Source organism: Balearica regulorum, chromosome 1, assembly GCF_011004875.1.
Source record: "Balearica regulorum gibbericeps isolate bBalReg1 chromosome 1, bBalReg1.pri, whole genome shotgun sequence".
Taxonomy (NCBI): domain Eukaryota; kingdom Metazoa; phylum Chordata; class Aves; order Gruiformes; family Gruidae; genus Balearica; species Balearica regulorum.
The window spans coordinates 130,452,956-130,472,070 of record NC_046184.1 but is presented as its reverse complement, the minus strand read 5'-3'; the positions used below and the strand labels follow the sequence as shown (position 1 = coordinate 130,472,070).

Sequence of the window (19,115 nt, the reverse complement as noted above, 5' to 3'; positions counted from 1 at the left end):
TCACTGAAAATCTTGATTGGTAGAGGAGGGGGTGTTGTTGCTGACTTGTAATGAGATGTAATGTCTCCTAAAAGGATTTAGCATAAGACATTTGTAATCTACTCAAGAGAAGGCAATTTAGGTGGTAGCTGGTGGGAGAAAACATGCCACTTTTCAGTTCAAGTTGCCTTGACCATGCTTTGAAACCAGTCACGTCCCTAAACCTGCTTTGTATTGTGCCAATTTAAATGAAGCCCCACCTGGTGTCTGAATCAGAAAGCTACTGCTATAGTTACAGTCAGGCTGTGCTGAAAGATGAGATACTTTAATATGGCTGAACAAATCTCACACTGAAAGGAGTCGCTCTGCTATTACCCTGGTTCCTTCGCAGCTCTGGAGAGGATTTGTAACCTCTTCTTTTGGTGAGGAGCGGGGAAGTAGGAGCACTTCTCTGCTTCTGCAGATTCGCCTCCCTAAGATGGCGCAGCCTGAGGTTGGGTTTGTGCCCTCAGCGGGGCCGGGAGGCACACCCGGGAAAGGGAGGAGGGAGGGTGGGACAGCCACCCGCTGCGGCTGAGGTGCTGGTGGCAAGGTGTGAGCCGGTGTGTGCAGGTGAACCTGTTGGACCAAGAAGGTCAAAATTAGGTTGAATTGCAAAGTCCAGCCGTCTGCAGACAGCACTCCATGGCGACTCAGGGCTGGCTTATCTGGAGCTGTTAAATGCCGGGTGCCCTTTGATTCTTAAGCCTGGGCGCTAGCAAGGCAGCCCAGTGACTTTTGGCTGGGACCAGGACGCAGAGTCTTCCTCAGAACTGTCTCACCTTTCTATTTTCCTTGAAATTGTTTACCAAGAGATATCTTAAGCTATTTCTCTATATCATAAATATTGTTCTCAAGAGCTCCTTTTGGTTTGTTCAGTGTGGTACGGCAGAATACTGTGCTGTATCGAGATGAACATTTTAAGTGCCCTTTTCTCCCACAGCCTGCAAGTGCACATGCTTATACAGACGTGCCTCACATTTGTCTTTGTTGCTATGTGAACCTACATCAAATCATAAAGACTGAGTGGAATGTCTATATTTTACTAAAGAGAAAAAGAAGCTCCTGTGATATCTGTATATATGGCCAGGAGGCTTTCTGGCAAAACAGTTTAATAAAAAGAATTTGCCAAAAATTGAGATGTTGAAAGAAATACATTGATTTTAAATAAATTCCTTGGTGGAGGGAAAGGGCTGAGACAATAAATAAGTATGGGAAAATTAAAAAAAAAAAAACCTCAATGGTAATGCTGAGTAACAATAAATATGAAAATCAATTTCATAATTCCTATTCCATAATCACAAGATCACAGACTGGTTGAGGTTGGAACGAACCGCTAGAGGTCATCTGGTCCAACCCTCCTGCTCAAGCAAGGTCACCTACAGCCACTTGCCAAGAACCATGTCCAGACAGCTTTTGAATATCTCCAAGGATGGAGACTCTACAACCTCCCTGGGCAGCCTGTGCCAGGGCTTGGTCACCCTCACAGTGAAAAAGTGTTTCCTGATGTTCAGACGGAACCTCCTGTGTTTCAGTTTGTGCCCACTGCCTCCGGTTCTGTCAGTGGGCAGCACTGAGAAGAGCCTGGCTCCGTTCTCTGTGCACCCTCCCTCCAGGTATTTACGCACATTAATAAGATCCCTGCTGAGCATGCTCTTCTCCAAGCTGAACAGTCCCAGGTCTCTCAGCCTGTCCTCACAGGAGATGCTCCAGTCCCTTCACCATCTTTGTGGCCCCTCAGTGGATTCTCTCCAGTAAGCCCGTGTCTGTCTTGTACTGGGGAGCCCAGAGCTGGACACAGCACTTCAGGTGTGGCCTCACCATGCTGAGTACAGGGGAAGGATCACCTCCCTCGACCTGCTGGCAATGCTGGCAATAATCATAACAACTGAAATATTTAATTTATTTTCACAAATAAAATTATTTAGAACGATGATACTAAATGATTTTGTAGAATAACATTTTACATTTAGGTTTTCTGATGACTTAGTGAACTCAAACCTGTAAGGTGAGAATTGCAACTATGATACTCATGAATATGTGAGATGTGATTTGGAAGGGAGATGTAGTTTGAATGAAAAGGACAGGAAAATATCTTAGAAATGGTGTGCATTGCCTAATGTTTCTGCAGTCAGAATCTAATACCCTGCTGACCACCACTGCAGCACATCTAAAACATTTCACATACATAGTAGTCACATAATCAGTTTGTGTCACTTATAATGTGTCTGTGAGAAGGAAAGGGGTTCGGTTTCACTTGTATAGTAAGGTATTTATTTGGGAGGAACAATATTTTATATTCTTATGGCATTAATTTTTCAGCTGTTACTGAATAGCAATGAAACCATTTTTCACATAGAAATACAAACTACAATAAAATAATCAAAGACCGATGTTAACAGGTGAAAAATTATACCACAGGTCTAAGAGTGACAAGCAAGCTGGTAAATACCATACCATGATTACTAGCGAGTCAGGAGACAAAAGCAAAACACCTGAAAAATGCAGCCTCACACCTAGTACTGTTATCCTTCCCTTCACTGTGCCTGGTCTCAGAAAGATTATTTTTCATGTTAGCAGAATTGGACTCCAGCTTTCACTTAGATACATTAAAAAAGGATAGTGAGGAGTGACACTCGTCCCCTTGTGCCCCCCTCAGAATTATGTGAAAGTATCAAGCAAAGGACAATTTCTTAGAGCAACTCCCTCCAGCGCTGCTTTACCTCAGGTGATTGCTCATCCCCAGGCTGTCTGGATGCTTTCTGTAGAGAAGTCCAGCTCGTATTTGACCCCATATCTTATCTGGAAATGTGGGATTCAACAGTCATGCTGTAGCACAAACAAGACACAGGCCCTCTGAGGTACAGGTTATAGATATCTAGACCTGCTTATTCTGTAGCTTCAGTTGTGAGTGCACCCAATGAACCTTTTTTTTTTTTCCTTTCCCCTGACTTAGAAAAGTCATCTTGTAGTTGTATCTTATTCATTATGGACGTGTAATGTCAAACCACCAGAAGTCATTATTGGTCAAGTGGTTAAGGGTTGGTGAATGTCTGCTGAACACAACTGAAAATGGCTTCTAAAGGCAAGCATTCAGCAACCTTAATAATAAAAATGGTCTGTGCTCTTCACTCTGCTTTTCGGTGCGTCCACCACACACCACTCCTGGTTTCAGTTGAGAAGAAAAGCATTAAAACTACATGGATGTGGAAATGCTAATCTTCTGAGTGTGACACTCTCATGTTTAGTATTCAGTTGCTTAATGAAGTGTGAAGATGACCTTGGACGATCAGTAATTCCATTCTTATCCATGTCCACATCCATATCTAATCTTTCAAAGCTAATCCATCCTACAACAAACATGTAGACCCGAGTGATGGTGCAACATGGAGAAAGTAAGACTTCCAGGTAGTCAGGTATCCGCACAGAATCCATTTTTCGCCTGAGGAATGGCATTTTATTACTCCTGTTATCTCAAAACACACATCTACAAGCAAACACTGAAGCAAAAGTTTTGTCCCCATCCCTGAAGCTCTCAGGCTATGCTTTCCCACTGATGATCAGAATAATTTGCAAAACAAGCTGCATATTATGTTTAGTAGGTAGAACAGTTGAAAAAATATTTGTTTGTTTCTCTTGCTAAATTACAGTATTTTCCAGTCATCTTTGAGGAGGCTCTGTATAGAGACCCAGGAAGTTTTGCCTAATGGTACTCCTGGAAAAGCCACCCGCTGTTGACAGCAGGCCTTCAGGCCTCAATTGAGGCCTGCTACGTTTACAAACATCAAATACACAGATATGCCAACCGAACAGGATACATTTGCTTCTCCCTCGGACTATGTCTATACAGACAAATTAAAATGTTGTGGGATTCCTATTTGGCATAGGTCCTGAGCCGCGCTGTAGGCATGGATCTGAGCAACCACATTTGCGTCCTGATGTGACCCCCCCACTGTTAAGAGGAACTGGAAACTAGGATCATGATGCAAGAATTGCTGTATAATATGTACCAGAAAAGCTTATCTCTAACCAAAAACTAGTGCTATTATAACCATGACAGAGTTTTCTTGTATTAGTGAGGAGACACGATTTTCCTTTAATGGTTCTTCTTTCTCCTTGTAGAATTTCATCTGCTGAAGTTATGCTTAGGGCTAATTTGTTGTTACTGTAAATAGACATAATCATCGTATTTGCCTATTTTCTCATCTAGACCAGTCTATGAGCCACAGTTTGCAAACTATTACAGAAAATCAGATTAGATATGCCTTGCTGTTTACTCTACAGTGAAGAGGAACTCCAGAATCTGGCAAAAAGCAGTATCAGCAAAAGGTGCAAAAGTATATTTGAAGTTCAGGATGTCACAAAAAGGTTAAAGATGATGTTTAACTTGTGCTATGTAAACCAGTTCAGTTTTTTTACTACGCACTTCCAAATCCGTAATAAACAAACTGAATAAATATATGAAAGTGGGAACAATAAAAGCTTATTGGTTGAATAAATGAAGAAAAGTGGTTTTAACAGAGAAATTGGAGAAGCTACAATCATTAGTTTAAACTTTCCACAGGCTGAAGTTAAAATTAAAAAACCTGCCAATTCACGTGTAAATCTATAGAGTGAAAAAGCCCAATGAACAGTAGGAACTGTGGGTTAATAAAACGTATTAGGTCAGACAAACCTGATACCCAAACCCACTGTAATTGCATGTGTGTTATATAAAGGCATTCTAGTGCGTGTAATGCTTATTGATTTCAGAAGAACACTTGATATGACACTGAATTATAGAACTTTTAGCATTTGGTGCATGAGATGCAGGGGAATACCATAATGGGGTGGAAAGGAGACTGATCGATGCGGAGGAACAAAGCGATGCATCACTCCATCCTCCTTGGGCAAAACTGCTATTGGAACAGAGGCTCTTCTCCTCCTCAACAGAAAGGGGATGGCACTTTTTACCACCGAAATCTGGGAGAGGAGGCAATCAGAAAATGCATTTGTGCTTCCCTAAAATTTCTTCTTCTTTTTTTTTTTTTGAGAGAGGAAAATGGCTAAAAATTAATTACAAAGGGTGTATTTGGACTCAGAATTTTTAATTTGTTTGTCTCTTGGCACACAGATACCTCTGGAAAGTGCAGCTCAGGAGCAGAAATTATTCTCTGAAAGATTTTTAACATTCAGAAAGCTCCACAAGGACAAGCACGACAGCTCTTCTTCCCAGTTGTTTGTGGAACTGAACTTACTTCTATACTATTTTATTTAAAGAATCCCATTAAATGGGTGGATTCTCAAAGAAGAATGTTTTGATGTTTCTATAAAAACTATCATGTTTCCTGGAATCTTTAGTTCTCACCTCACAGGTTGCAGTGAAACCAAAAAGCCCCAGTTGCAAGACAGTCCACAGGGCAGAGCTGTGGGGGCTGGGGCATGAGAGCCTTGGGAAACATGCTTCTCTGGTCCTCTAGCCTGCTTGACAGGGTGTCAAGTACCAGCATAGATGGGAACAACTTCCTGGGAGATTATGGTGATTTTCAGACAAAACTGGCAGTTTCTTCTTGAAGATTTGAGTGCACAGAAAACAAATGTTCTATGCAAAATGAATGAAAAGTACATTTCTCTCCAGCTGAGAATTTTCAGAGCCAAGACAACTCAAATCTGCTGCCCTAAATGGCAGATTTTATTCCATTTATCTGAGGATACAAGAAATTATCCTGCTGCACAGTAAATTCCATGTAGAAAGATCTAACTCCTTTTCAGCTTTTTCCTTGCAAGGCCCCTGCAGGCTTCAATTTCTGCAAACAAAAATATGCTGAGATGATTTTCCCCAATGATAAAGGTATGCCAGGGTGTGGTTACAGCAACATAAACTGAAATAAAGTTTTGAATTTTCCTGTAGGAGACTCCCTAGTAAGGGAATTAAAAAAAATCAAGAGATGGAACTTCTTTCAGGGGCACTCCCCTCCCACTAAAGCCAAACTAGTGCTGTCCTCCTCCTCAAAGCAGGTTGACAATCCCATTTTAAAGGATCTAGTACAAAACCCAAAGATGTATTTCTTATGTATATCTAGTGACTCCTCCTGAGCTGCTATTCTTGCAAGCTGTTTCTGGAAAAGAAAATTAAATGTAAATACTTGGCATAAGTGTACTGACTGCTGGTTAGATTCAGTTTTGCATGTTTTAGATGTGCGTTAGGCCCTGGCTGTGGTTGTTTTGTGCATCTGAATGGTAAAAGGAGCACCAAGACATAGTCTTACAGGGAAGGGGTTGTTCTGGTATGGTTGTGTTCCACCCGATCATAGCTGTAACTCACTTGTTCCAATGGTCGCTCTTACGGCACAGATAGGACAAAATACCATGGCAACAAGGATACTCCTCCTAAACAGTTTCCTTGTTCCTTTCAGACAACTGTTGCTTTGCTTTATCCTGTCTGTTAGGTTAAAATGGGATTTTGCTTCTCACTGACATTTTGACCTGCCTGTTGGAAGAACAGCCCCTGGCGACACGAGCGTTGGGGTCAGAACTCTGCTCATGCCTCTCTGGCACTGGCGGGGCACTTGGACAACCACAAAGACTGGCTCCTGCCCGGAGCCCACAGAGACTTGTCCTCCTTCCCCTAAAATGCATTTGAGAAAGGGGGAGATGTGAAACTCTGTTGGAGAGAGAGGAACACCCACAAAACGAAAAAGTGTGGCTAATGGTTAAATAAAAGTGGGTAAACTCATAAAGTGAGCTTTTCTCACTGCTGAGAGAAGTAGGTAAACTATTTTTCTCTGCATTTACTCTCAGTTGTTTCAGTGGCAAGGATTTTCTCTCCTGCATGCCTTAACAATTTCAAAAGAAAATCATCTATTTGTTTTTCCTTAGAGCTGAAATTTTTTGCGGGCTATTGAAGAATAATGGAGCTCCATCCATTAATACCGGACACACAGATGGTGTCATCTGATAGAGAGATGACATCATCACCATAGTGGCACCAGCTCTGCTTACTCTAAAGCAAATTACTGAGGATAGTTATGTAATTAAAGAAGTCGTGGAGTGCATAAAACCCTAATACATCTGAGCCAGTTAATTATAAACAGTTTTACAAGCCATTCTCTTTACAAAGAGAATTAAGAATTTCTTTAACTTCCTACCTTTTAGATTTGCTGAACATAATTTTTGACAGTCCCTGATGGTTCCTTTAGAAAAATCGCTAAGCTTTGCTGGTCAACTAACTTGGATGAGGAACGCTAAATACAATGGCTACTAACTTTTGCTGGCAAAAAAGAAACTTGGTAAAGAAACTTTGTTTTCTTGGGTAATAGACAAGAATGGCTGAAAATGTAGACTATGATAGTAACAGAATCTAATACTACTTGTGCATTCCCAAATGTAATGACCATATTTACTTTAAACTCATGCCTTTGAGTGCTATCAAAATCTTCTGAGCTTTATGGGTAACAGCCCATTCAAACTTACCCATCTGAGCGCATAAATACTAGGAAAAGATAAATTATTAAAAATATAAACAGGTCAGTTTTGAAGTTTAGGAAAGCTTCATTAAGAAATCTAATCCCTTTCTAACTCCGTGTGTTCCCAATGTGACTTACACGATCCACTACTTGAATCTACCCTGGAAAGCACATAACAGCAGGTGGGAAAATACAGCAGTGTTATTGAGAAAAATTAGTACTATGAACAGAAGGAATCTGTATGAAACATCGCAGTACCCTATACCAGTTTTTCCTGTTCTGTGCTGGGTTTTTTTCTGTCATCTTGTAAAATGTACATCGGGACTATAATTCTCTGTGTGAATTTCCCCCAAATAACTGTTATTGTTAGTATTTCAATCGTATTATACCCATTCTCAATGAATGCTTCTGAACTTTAAGATATAGAGGTTACAATAACTTCAATATAGGGTTTTTTTTGTTAAAAAAATTACTATAAATTCCACAAAGTCAATGTGTCTAGAAAACACTAATAGCCATGTTTCGTTGGTTTACAGTTTAACATTCCTTTTCCCCTCCTCTGACATCCATACAAAGAAGTTCATTATGCTGAATCCCCTGCAGCTAGTTTATAAACCTACTGAGTATTCTGCAGTGAAGAAAAACAAGCTTTGCTAAGGAGATTATGGCTCTGGTGTTTTAACAATCTGAAATGTTTGCTGCAAATAAATCTTAATTGGACAAAATATTAAATGCAAAAGCTTTGCTCCCTGAAAACGGAAGTCCATGTAATACAAAGGTCCTGAAAGAACAAGATCTGAAAATGTAACAAAAATGTGACTGCCAAATCATCCAGGTAAAGTTTTGCTACAAATTTCCATAGGAATAGGAGTGAATTTCTAATTCTAACCAAGCAGTAAGAAAACTCAAACTTAGGGAGACTTTTCTTTTCCAGTAACTTAATTTTCTGACTACTAGTCATACAAGTTTTCCTCATTCGTCCCTGCGGCTCCACTGAATTCAGGTATAAAGACCACTTACATGCACAGAGATTAAGCAGCAAAGGCTCTTCCATGTGCGCCCTGCCATCAGGGGACACCCCCTCCCCATCTTATCCAAAGCACAAAACTAGAGGAGGCTGGTTTTTAAATATCGGCACTGAAGTCAGTGGGAAGCAGTCAGCACTTAAAACTTCTGGGGATAGGAAGCACCAAAAAGCTTTCAGTTATGTAAATATGCTCTGCATCAGATTCCCTGTTTTAGGGAATCACTCTGCAGCAAAACGTGATATTGCCTCTCAAAGTTTCTGTGATTTGTGACTCAGAAGCATTGATTTTATACCAACTCCAGCGCAGGAAACTAAGAAAAATAATTAAGGCAAGATTGGCTACTCAGATTCAATTACCCATCTCCTTTGTCACAGTGATGACCTAACAAAAACTGATTCCATGTGTAAGGGTGCTGTGAAGGCTGGGGCTACCCAGGGACTCCCAGGGAGCGGGGGCAGGCAGGGGCAGTGGGGCTGGGTGGTGCCCTCGGGGCAGGACACCCCAGCCACCTCATCCTCAGAGTAGGGATCTGGCAGGTGTCCACATCGAGACCCTAATTCCTTTACAGGTGCTGGGGTTTCCAATTGCCTGCACACCCAACATTCTTTAACTGAACGGGGACTAAGATGTTCTGGCTACTAAAGGGCCATGTAAAGCTGGGGCATCTTTGATCCCTAGCCTACTTCTAATTATTCCGGCTTTGAATTTAACTGGAATATATAAAAATAATACCCTTGATGAAGGAAGACGCTAAGCACTCAAGAAATTCAGCAGTTAGCTTGATATCAATGTTGTAATTAACTTTTCCTAAGAGGCAAATCCTTTCTTCCCTGGACACCTGTAAAGGCTTTTTATCATATAAACAAAAATTCAGGGAGGCACTCATAGAATGAGCTGCAGGAAGCGTTTCTGCACCAGATGTGTGCTGAAATACATAAAGGAGGCAGGTATGAGGTATGAGAAATCCAAACAATCCAAAAACCTGCTCTTAGCAAAACTCAGTTTATACTTTAAGTCTATTGATCCCAGTGACATATTCTATTTAGCATGGTTTATGCCACTAACTTCTTTTTATTTAGGCGGATTGTTTAGGAACTAGGTTTACATGTATGATTGTTCCTGTCTTGCATTGGTAAAACAACCATAGATTTACCTATTTGCGTTTTATGTTCTCTCAAGCAAGTCTTGCAGTCTTCTTAGGCACAAGGTTAGGCAGAGTTGTTGGGTAAATCTGGGATTCATATTTGCCTTAAGTGAGTGTAGGAACAGTTTTCAGAGAATTTGATCTATTGGGTACGTCATCAGTTTCTCCGGCGTCGAGAGAAGCTGTTGAGAATCCATTTGATGAGAAGAGCACACCTCTGTTTTCCAGTGACTTTGCCCACGTCTTCATCATGGTTTTAGTCTGTATCAGCATAGACAAAAACAATTCCAATTTTCCCATGGGCTGGTTAATGTAGGTTTAAAAAATTCCCAACAAAGCGATGCTGTGACACTGTTTATATTGCAAAAAAGGTTTGGTGTTTAGAAAGACAACTCAGTAGTTAACAGCTGTCTTGCTATTTTTTGAGGTGGACGTGAAATCAGACTAGGATTATTTAAAAATGTGAAAGGTGGCTTAAAATTTGGCAGTGTATCATTCTTTGAAGTTCCTAATTTCATCTTAATTTGGGGAAATATTGTTCTGTCTTTAACACAAGACAATATTATTTTCTGCCAGATAATTCTGCAACTCATTTCAGAGTTATGCTACAGATAAATCAAAATCAAATCCTGAAGAGTATATAACAAAAGTTTTAAAACGCTTTTCCTCATCTGCCAAAAAAGCTTCAGAATTACAAGAGATGTTTCTTTTTGTCAGCCTTGATTACATGACATGCCTCTTCAAGGCGGTCATTTCTATAACCTGCAATTGAAATGATTTTAAAACGTTTCCCAGCTATTAGAAGTTATTTTGTATGTTAGGTCAGGATTTCTCAGTCTCAAATTCTGTAAGGACAATCACGATAGCAAGGATGGAGAGAGGCTTTCAGTAACTGAAGAGTACCTGTTTCTTTTGTGAGTCAGTTATAAAATTAGAGTAATATTGTCTTGTATGTGCTGAATTTTATATTGAATTCATTGTAAAAAAAAAAAAGAAGGAATTTGTGACCAGTTATTTGTCATAAATGTACCTAAACCACATCACAGCAAAGAAGGAAAAAAAAGACAGTGATTTAATTGTGGTACATTTAAGCTCTCAAGTAGCCGGCTTCACTTTTAACAATAAAAATTAATTTCAATTGTATTCAGGTCCTTTCTCAGATAAAAGCAGACTTTTCAAGAAATTCTAAGTATTATCACAAGTTGAAACTTGATGGACACTGGACATAGACTGTCTTCACAGGGAGTACAGCCGCGGTAGGCCTCGGGTTATGGCATGGCAGAGACTTCCACCTTTAAACCATTGCTCAACACCTACTTCGTTATGTGCAATGAAGGCGGCCTTTCTTCCGCCAGTCTCGCACAAACTGTGAAACCCATTGGACACCGACACAGTTAAGGTTACATTTCAGGGCGAGGCCAGCCGTGCCTACAACACGGTATGGGCTGGCTGACCCACACTCACTGAAACGCAGCCCGTCAGTGCTAAACGCCAGCCCAACGCTTGCAGCTGAATGAGCGCCACGGGGTAGAAACGGGCTGTGCTGAGAAGATGCCGGGGGCCCTCCGCCATGCCGGGACAGGGCTCTGTCCCCCCGTTCAGCCCGGCTCTCCCCCATTCCCGCCCACGGGGCCGGGGCCTACTCCCGCTCCCACTTCTCCTCAGCCGCCCTCCTCGCGCTGCGCCCCGCCCCGCCCTTCGCAGCGATACGCCTGCGCGTTCAGGCGCCCCAGCCGGCGGGGAAGGACGGCTGACGGAGGGCACGCGCCAGTCACTCGCGCCCGTCCCGCTTCTCCCTCCGCGGTCGCGCGCGTGCGCCAGGCCAGGCGGGAGCGCGCGCGCGCGCGGGGCGGGCAGCGGCGGGGCGGCTCCATCCGGTCGCCCCTCCCGCCGGGCCGGGCTTGGCCGGGCCGGGCCGGGCTGCAGAGGGCGACGGGCGCCGCCGGGCTGGCCGCTCCCCTGGCATGAGCGCGGGTGGTTGCGCCGCCGCCTCAGCGCCCTAGTGCCGCTGCCGGGGAGGGGAGCGGAGCGGCGGAGAGGAGCCGGGCGGGCCGCGCCGCGCCATGCGGCTGTGCGGGGCGCTGCTGAAGAGCCCCATCCCCAAGCAGATCGAGTACTACTCCCGCTTCTCCCCCTCGCCCCTCTCCATCAAGCAGTTCCTCGACTTCGGTGAGTGGCGGGGCCGCCCGCCGCCTCCCTGACCCCCCCCCCCCCCGCCGCTGCCGGAGCGGTGTGAGGGGGATGGAGGTCACCCCGGCTCTCCCGCCGCGCAGGAGCGGAGAGGGCCCGCCCGGGGCGGGGGAGCGGCGGCGGAGGCCGACGCTTAGGCCTCGTCTCCTCGCCGAGCATCTGGGCGGCGGGGCCCGCCCCTGCGTGCGGCCTGGGGAGCCCGGGGTGCGCAGTCACGGCGGGGGGGCGGCCGGGCGGTGCGCGCTGCCGCGGTGGAGCCGGTCCGGCCTGGCCTGTCGGCGGCTCCCCCGACCCTGGGAGGCCTGGCAGGCTGATGGGGGCCGTTGTGTGCCAGGCGGTGACAGCCAGCTGTGCGTGGTCGTCGGCAGCCGGTGGTAAACACCAGCGCTGCTCCCTGCCTGGCCACCGCGGCATCCTGAGGTGAGGTGCCAGGAGCCTTTGGGGCAGGCTTGCCTCTCTTTCCTTGCGCTATTCCCAGACAGCAAGCTCCCTGGGGAAGAGCGTCAAAATAAGGGTTTCTGACCTGAAATTTTGTGAGCTTAGCGACTGAAGGAGAGACTAAGTTAATGATCTTGAATGTGAAAATATTTATCTGCCATGCAGAGGTTGGCTTAGTTAAACCTCAGGCATGGATTCTGACAGTACTCATGTAGGAGGGCTGTTATGGAAAATACGTGCACTTTAGAAAGTGTTGCTGATGAATAAACAGCATTTTTCAGAAGCACTGGACTGAAACCCAAGAATGACTTGTGTTGCTGTTAGAAAACTGACATTTTGATTTAGATAGCAATAAACTTCTCATATCTGTAGCAGAGGTTATTTGGCTCCTGGTCTCTGACACCAGTGTTGGTTAGATTTTATTATCCTATGAATGTTGCTGGTAAAGTAAATATAAAGGTCATGTGTAACACCATGAAGGTTAATAGAGTGTTCCTTCATTCTGGTGTTACACTAAATGTACAAGAAGACAAAAAGGAGCCCCTGGTGTTAAGCCAGAAAGTGATTAAAAGTGGAAACACTTGCAGACTTATCGCAGTGGTATTAGTGAAATAATGTTGCAATTATAAAAGCCAGCACCGGGCTTGTTACCACATCTCAGTGAGCTGGGTTTTCTACCATTTCAAAAAAACCCAAAACAACAGCATCACACCTTATCCTGTGTTATGTGAAAAGGAGAACCTGACTAGCACCAGTGCTTTCCTTCTCTGGTCTCTGCTCACGTGAGTCTGTTCTCACTTCCCCACCCCATCCTTTGCTGCTGTGCTTCCCCTACTCTGGTGTTTGTGCTCCTTATGCCATGTCTTTCTGTACTGGCAATAGCAATGACCTAAAACTTAGAATATCTTTATTTTGGCCCTGGAGCTAAACAAATCATTTCACCATTGTCTGTTGGAAAGTTGGGTTTGTAAATTGTTGCTGGGGAAGTATTAATGTTCATGAGGCTTTTCAGTTGTGACTAAAGAGGTGTAAAGATTTCAGTCTTTGCTTCAGTGACTTGGGTGTTCTGGCAAAACTTTGCTTTTTGTAAGGATTTCTACCATTCTGTGCTGTCGCTGCGTTACCGCTTGCCTTCGGACATCTGGTTTTTTTAACATTGTAGTGTCTGTTTTTCTTTATGGTTTGAAAAGTGTCTCATGATTCTCCAGGAAGAAGCAGTCTTATTTTATGATTTTAAGTCTGGTTTATGTTAGTGGAAATGAACAGAGTAAGAACGGTATGTTACAGCCTGGCCAGCCTTGTGCTTTGGATGTGCTCCAGTCTGTTGTCACTGGATGTGTGCCTATGGAATCCTGTGTATGTGTAGGCTATGTATTAAAGTGTATTCATATCGTAAGACTGACAGGAAACTACGTAGTCTTTGACATTTAAAACTTCTGAAGAAAAAAACGCTTATGGTTTAGGCTTCTAAGATCACCAGAAGTTTCTAAGATTAGTAGTCTTATGTTGCATCAGCCTTGCTAAAACTATCAGCTTGATCTTAATAAGCTTTATGGGCCACTTAACATCTCCACTTACTTTCTCTTTGGTGCCTGTGTTTACTTAGGAAACCTTGAGCAGGAAGATTACAGAAGTTTAATCAAATAGATTAAAAACAATGTAGTTATTTAACTTGTGTGATCCTAGGTGTTGATGGCTTTGGGTGATTTCAAGTTCTGTTAGAGACTTCAGAGGCCTAGAGGAGAAATTGGTAACAAAACGTAAGGTGTTGGTGCAAGAATTTTACAGCTCAGGGCATGGAAGGCCTGGACAATACGCACCCTATCAGGGAGCTGTGTTGTTTATATCTGAATTACCCAAAAAAGAATTTGCTGGTGGCATAGGGCACAAGTATTCAAGAGAGCAAATATGCCAAGCGTAAGGAGCATGATGCTAAAGGTGCAGTTCAGTTGTGTTTATCTAGCCCAAATATTTGATGGGAAGAAGACACTGCTTTGTAGTCAGTTTATAGAGGCTATCTAATGTCGCATTTAAAAAGAAATGGTATTTTTTGTTAAGCTATGTAAATGTAGTGCTTGTGTTACAAAAAACATGACTAAATTTTCAACAAATGTTAAAGAATAAGCCCAAAGGAAATGTGTGAATAACCCTGTCATGGCAGTCTGTGATTTCAGTGTCTGATGTATGTGTACTTGTATTTAAAAAAAAAAAAAAAAAAAAAAAGAGGAATTTGCACTTACTGTAATTCAAATTTATTTGGAGAAGGATTTTTTACTTTGTTTCTGACAATAACGAAACTACAATATGGTTTTTATATCACCTCTTTTGGTAATGGTTACATTAGTTTAGACTAAACTGGCTTCTAAATTGGTCTCTGCAAAATCCTGGTGAGCATGGGGAGAGAAGCTTCCTATTTCTTGTGGGCTAAAGACTCTTCAAAAACAGTTGGTGGCAATGTATATTGACATATAGCTTAGGCTTTTTTATTACTGAATAAGTGTGGGTTGTATGGGATACACTTGTGTGCATAGTGGGGCTGCAGAGTCTCTGTTCCTTTCCACTGATAGAAATTAATGACGTTTATTTTAAAACTTTCTCAGGTAGCTTAATTGAGTTAACAAAACCACTATAAAAGACAGTTTAACTGTTTAAGCTAACTCACTAGTACTGAAAACCTATGAAACAAACCAGAAAACAGTACTTAAAGCATTGATTCTCAGTTGGCTTTTATAGCTGAATCCTATTTGCGTCTACATACCATATTATGCCATGTGTGATTTAGTTTCTGTCGAGCTTGCAGCTATCTTTGTAGCTGCCGCAACTGTGTAAGAGATTACTGTGTCATGGGCTTGGGATCTCTGTGTTGCAAAGTATGAGTGCTCAGATTCTGTGCTGCTTTTTTTTTTTCTCCTCTGTGTGTGTTAATTTTCTGTTTACATGCTCTTCTTGAATACCATTCATACAATTTCTTTCTTTAAAAGTGCATTTTCCAAGATTCTCATGCAATCTCATTGCTTTGCAAAAGAATGATCTTCTTGAAGTGTGTTTTAATATAAACAAGTTTTGACCTTGTTTAATGTTAGCAGGTCATTCTAGTTTTACCCAGGCCTCTGTAATTATTCTGATTTGGAAAAAGACAAAACCAAAGCCAAAAACTAGCCCACTGAATTCAGCTCAGGGAGTTACTTTGGTAGATTTCCAAGTGCAGGCATTCCTAAATGATCCGGTCCACTATAATTACTAAAATATCTTTAGTAAGAGATGTAAGTTTAAAACTACATCTTAAGTAGAGATGTAGTTTAACATTCAGGTACATGAATCTTTGTATGCTTTTGGGGCTAGACTGTTTGGGGAAAAAACTGCCCATATGTGAGATCCATATTTTGTGCCAGCTTTGATACAGCATCTCAATTTAGATTTGTTTCAGCTGTGTAAGGTGGGCCTTAAAGTATGACAGGTTAATCCAAAATACCCAATAATCTTCATCAGCAGCTACATACATGGGTAGCTAATCAGTCATGTATGCCTAGGGAAAGTAAATAACCCATCAGACAGGTCTGCTAGAGAAAAGTAGAGTTTCTATGTCTAGGAGTGTCCTAGCATTTAGAAAAAGACACAAAAAGACTTGAGCTCATTCTGCCTGCACTGCAGCCTGGCTTGATAAGGGCTAGGTGTGACCCAAAGCCCTTACAGCTGTGCTAATACTGAACTGTGCCCGGGCTAGCAAGCTCTGTGCAACTGCTTGGCTTGGGTCATGTTGGGGTACCTCAGCTGACAGTAAAGATATTAATGAACACTTCATGAAATGGGTGGTTGTACTGAAAAGGTTATTATGTATACGATAATTAAGCACAAATAAAGGCACAGGTGACAAAATTGTGTAATTCTTTGATCATGCAGGAAAGAATCCTTTGAAGTTGTTAGTGCTATATTGGGAATGTATGCCAGTATACTATTACTCATGTAATACATGTTGCCACTGCTCAGCTGGTGAAGTGCCTGAGACTTTTGTGAGTCTGAGGTTTGTTTCATCAAAAACATGTACTACTTGATTTTTGGAGCTTGTTTACTACTAAAGCTATCTTGGCCAATTGTGCTTAGCTATATTCTAGCCTTTTCTAAGTCTCAAACCAAATGTTTTGGATGAATTTTGTAGCCATGAGGTTAAACTTTGCTTTTGGTTAGCTCTTTGTATGTATAGGTAAAACTTATCAAAATGGCACTTACCCTTCCTTATTTGTCATATGTTAGTGTTCATATACCACACAGTTACTAATGAGTTTGGACAAAAAGTCATGTATATACTTAAGATAGAAAATAGTGAATCATAGTGAATTCTTGTTGTGGAATGTGAGTTAGGAGATCCTGATTTCGGAGGTTATAATCAAAATATCTGTGGCAACTGCTACAGCTACTGGCACTGAAAAATATCACGAAGGTTGTAATTTAGTAATCTTACTGTACTGTGAACAGCTGAGCACGCAGCGTATAATCACAGTGAGCACATGCAGTTTGGGAACTGTTGTGTCCTGGGGCATATCTGGAGGAAAAGATGAGCCATGGATCCTCCCCATTTTTAAATACAATTTTTGGTATGAAATTGTTTAGTTTGTGGTGCCTATTAAACTTACCTGTCTTGAGGAAACTTCTTCTCTTCCAAAACTGATATAAAGAGTAGACCAGGTATTGGCATTACTGTCGATTGCTGTCAGTTGATGTGCAGTATTAGATCAGGTTTCTGCAAGAGTGTTTACACTGCGTGTTGTCTTGTTGGCAGCAGGCATGCATCAGCACTAGAACTGAAAACCTGCCATTAAAAAGGTAGCTGGCAGGTACAATTTGAACAAGAAGATGTGAGGGTAGGAAAGCAGAGATTGAAAGCAGCCTTGTGTCTCCAAACATAATTATTAATCTTCTGATGGAAGATCACTATTAGAAGTTTTTTTTACAGACAAAGATACTAGAAGTTTCATGGATTGTTTGTTTAACACAACTTTAGTGGAGCAACCGTGCATCTAAGACCCTCACAAAGTTTAGGGCTAAAAGGTACTATTAAATAATTACCTGCCATTTATTGCATGCAACTCTGTTTTTTTTTTCTACTACCGTCTGTTCATTGACCTTAAAACTGTACACTTGATTAAAGTGCATCTTCAAAAAAATATTTCCTCTTAACATGAATGCTAACCACTGAATCGAATCAGAAAGATGAATGCTAGTTAGACATTACTGTCTTTTATTTTCACCTGACTGGCTTCAGCTTCCAACCAGCAATTTTGTTACAGCTTTCATTGGTAGGTTAGGATCCTTTAATGCCTGGAATTGTTTCTCTGTGATGTATTTGTACATTGTCATGGAGTATTTTGTTTTGATTTTGTAAAGCTAAATATATTTGTTAAATGAGTTATTTCAAGCCTTAAGAAAATACCATGGAATTATCTTTTTTTGGCCTTTCCAGGATTTTCAGTATTATTTTTCAAATGTGTCTGTTAGATCTTTAAATAGAATCCCAATAGGAGTTTTGCCTAACATTGGGATAGAAACATTTTACTGCTGTTTTGTTTTTACCTTGAAAGGCCAGCCTTTTGTCACAGTGCAGGCTGGATGTGTGGGCTGGATTGTCTGTCTGCTTTTATTCTTGAATTACTTTGGGGTTACTGCTTTTTGATACTCAGTCCTTCATTCTCTAGATAAGAGCATAGATAAAGCTTGCATTTCATAATATAAAAAAAAAAGTTTTCTTTGAATGGGTTGTAGCACAGCAAGTAGTTGGAAGCCTTTGATGCAACTGTTGTTATTTATAGCTTGTTACTATGTACAACTCTGCCAGTCTCTGGCAGGCAGTGATGTTCCAATGCTATATATAATATTGAAGGTTTTTATAAGGCCTAATATTGATTGTTGTGAAGGTCTGGAAGAGTCACTGTGGTTAGATAACTTTGTTCAGCAGTTGTTATTGAACTGTGATATGATAGCGATATTTGTGTGTGTGGGAGTACTGTGTAATATTTAGATCATGGTGCATTTCATTTACAGAATTATCTTTATCAGTCACTTTTGGAGGCTGTTTCAGGGATTAAGTGTGCTTGTTTGATAGTCACTTTCTTCAGAAAAGGTTTGTTTTCAAATTTTATGCTGCTAGTTAAATCTTCATTAGTGCAGTTCTGCAAAGTTCTCAAGAAAAATGTTAGCTTTGATTTAAATTTTTTACTATTTTTATTATACAATAAAGGAACACTTCAGTTCTATAAGTAATTGAGACTTCATATGTTCTGAATTCAGTATTTTAGTATAGTTATAGTACAAATTCCATAGCTTGTTGTGGATAATCCAACTGGATCACCAAGACAGTGGAAACTTTTTTGGGTGTTATAAAGGCTAAGCGTTGGAAATTCTGCCTTCCGTAGGTGATTTCACTGGCCGCTTGGTGCCTGTAAGTATAGGCTAGTAGTCTGCAAGTGAGCATCCCCCAACTGATGGGATTGAGTGTGTTGTGCTTCCCTAAATGGCAGAAAATTTCTTAGTCAGTGTTCTGTTTGTCTTTGGACTGACCAAAGGTGCTGCTGCAGTCCTCTGCTTTCAGGTGCTCAGAAATGGAGGTGATGTTACGCTGCGTATGTACATGTGTGCGTACACATGCATTTTTTTTGCTGAGGCTGATGTGGTGTTGAAGCAGACAGTCAAACGTCTTTTGGTGAAAGAAAGAAGACAAGAATGCCTAATCTGCATGATGCAGTAGACAGTGCTTTGGTTTTTTGTGTTTTTGTGATTTTTGGTTTTTTTGGGGTTTTTTGTTTTGTTTTTTAGTAAGTAACAGAAGTGATAGAGAGTACATCTTGACAGAAATTGGGA

At 41.7% G+C, this 19,115-nt stretch overlaps 1 protein-coding gene and 1 long non-coding RNA gene across 5 annotated transcripts in view; one reads left to right on the top strand and one right to left on the bottom strand.

Moving 5' to 3' along the window:
• Window positions 1-2,303: 2,303 nt before the first annotated feature.
• LOC142604960 (uncharacterized) lies at window positions 2,304-11,312 on the bottom strand. 4 transcript variants are annotated; one of them, XR_012838804.1, is made up of 4 exons: window positions 10,953-11,306; window positions 9,645-9,896; window positions 6,484-6,625; window positions 4,788-6,116 (listed from the first exon to the last, which is right to left on the bottom strand). It is a non-coding gene; the product is annotated as an uncharacterized LOC142604960 (long non-coding RNA). The 4 variants fall into 4 exon arrangements; XR_012838805.1 differs by lacking the exon at window positions 4,788-6,116 and adding an exon at window positions 2,304-3,460 and having other exon boundaries at window positions 9,645-11,312; XR_012838802.1 differs by having other exon boundaries at window positions 9,645-11,312.
• Window positions 11,313-11,521: 209 nt separating this feature from the next.
• PDK3 (pyruvate dehydrogenase kinase 3) overlaps window positions 11,522-19,115 on the top strand; it is a 54,814-nt gene continuing 47,220 nt past the window's right edge. Inside the window, exon 1 of the mRNA XM_075774865.1 lies at window positions 11,522-11,804. Coding sequence (XP_075630980.1) covers window positions 11,699-11,804 — 106 coding nt within the window. The 5' untranslated portion in view covers window positions 11,522-11,698. The remainder of the gene's footprint in view (window positions 11,805-19,115) is intronic.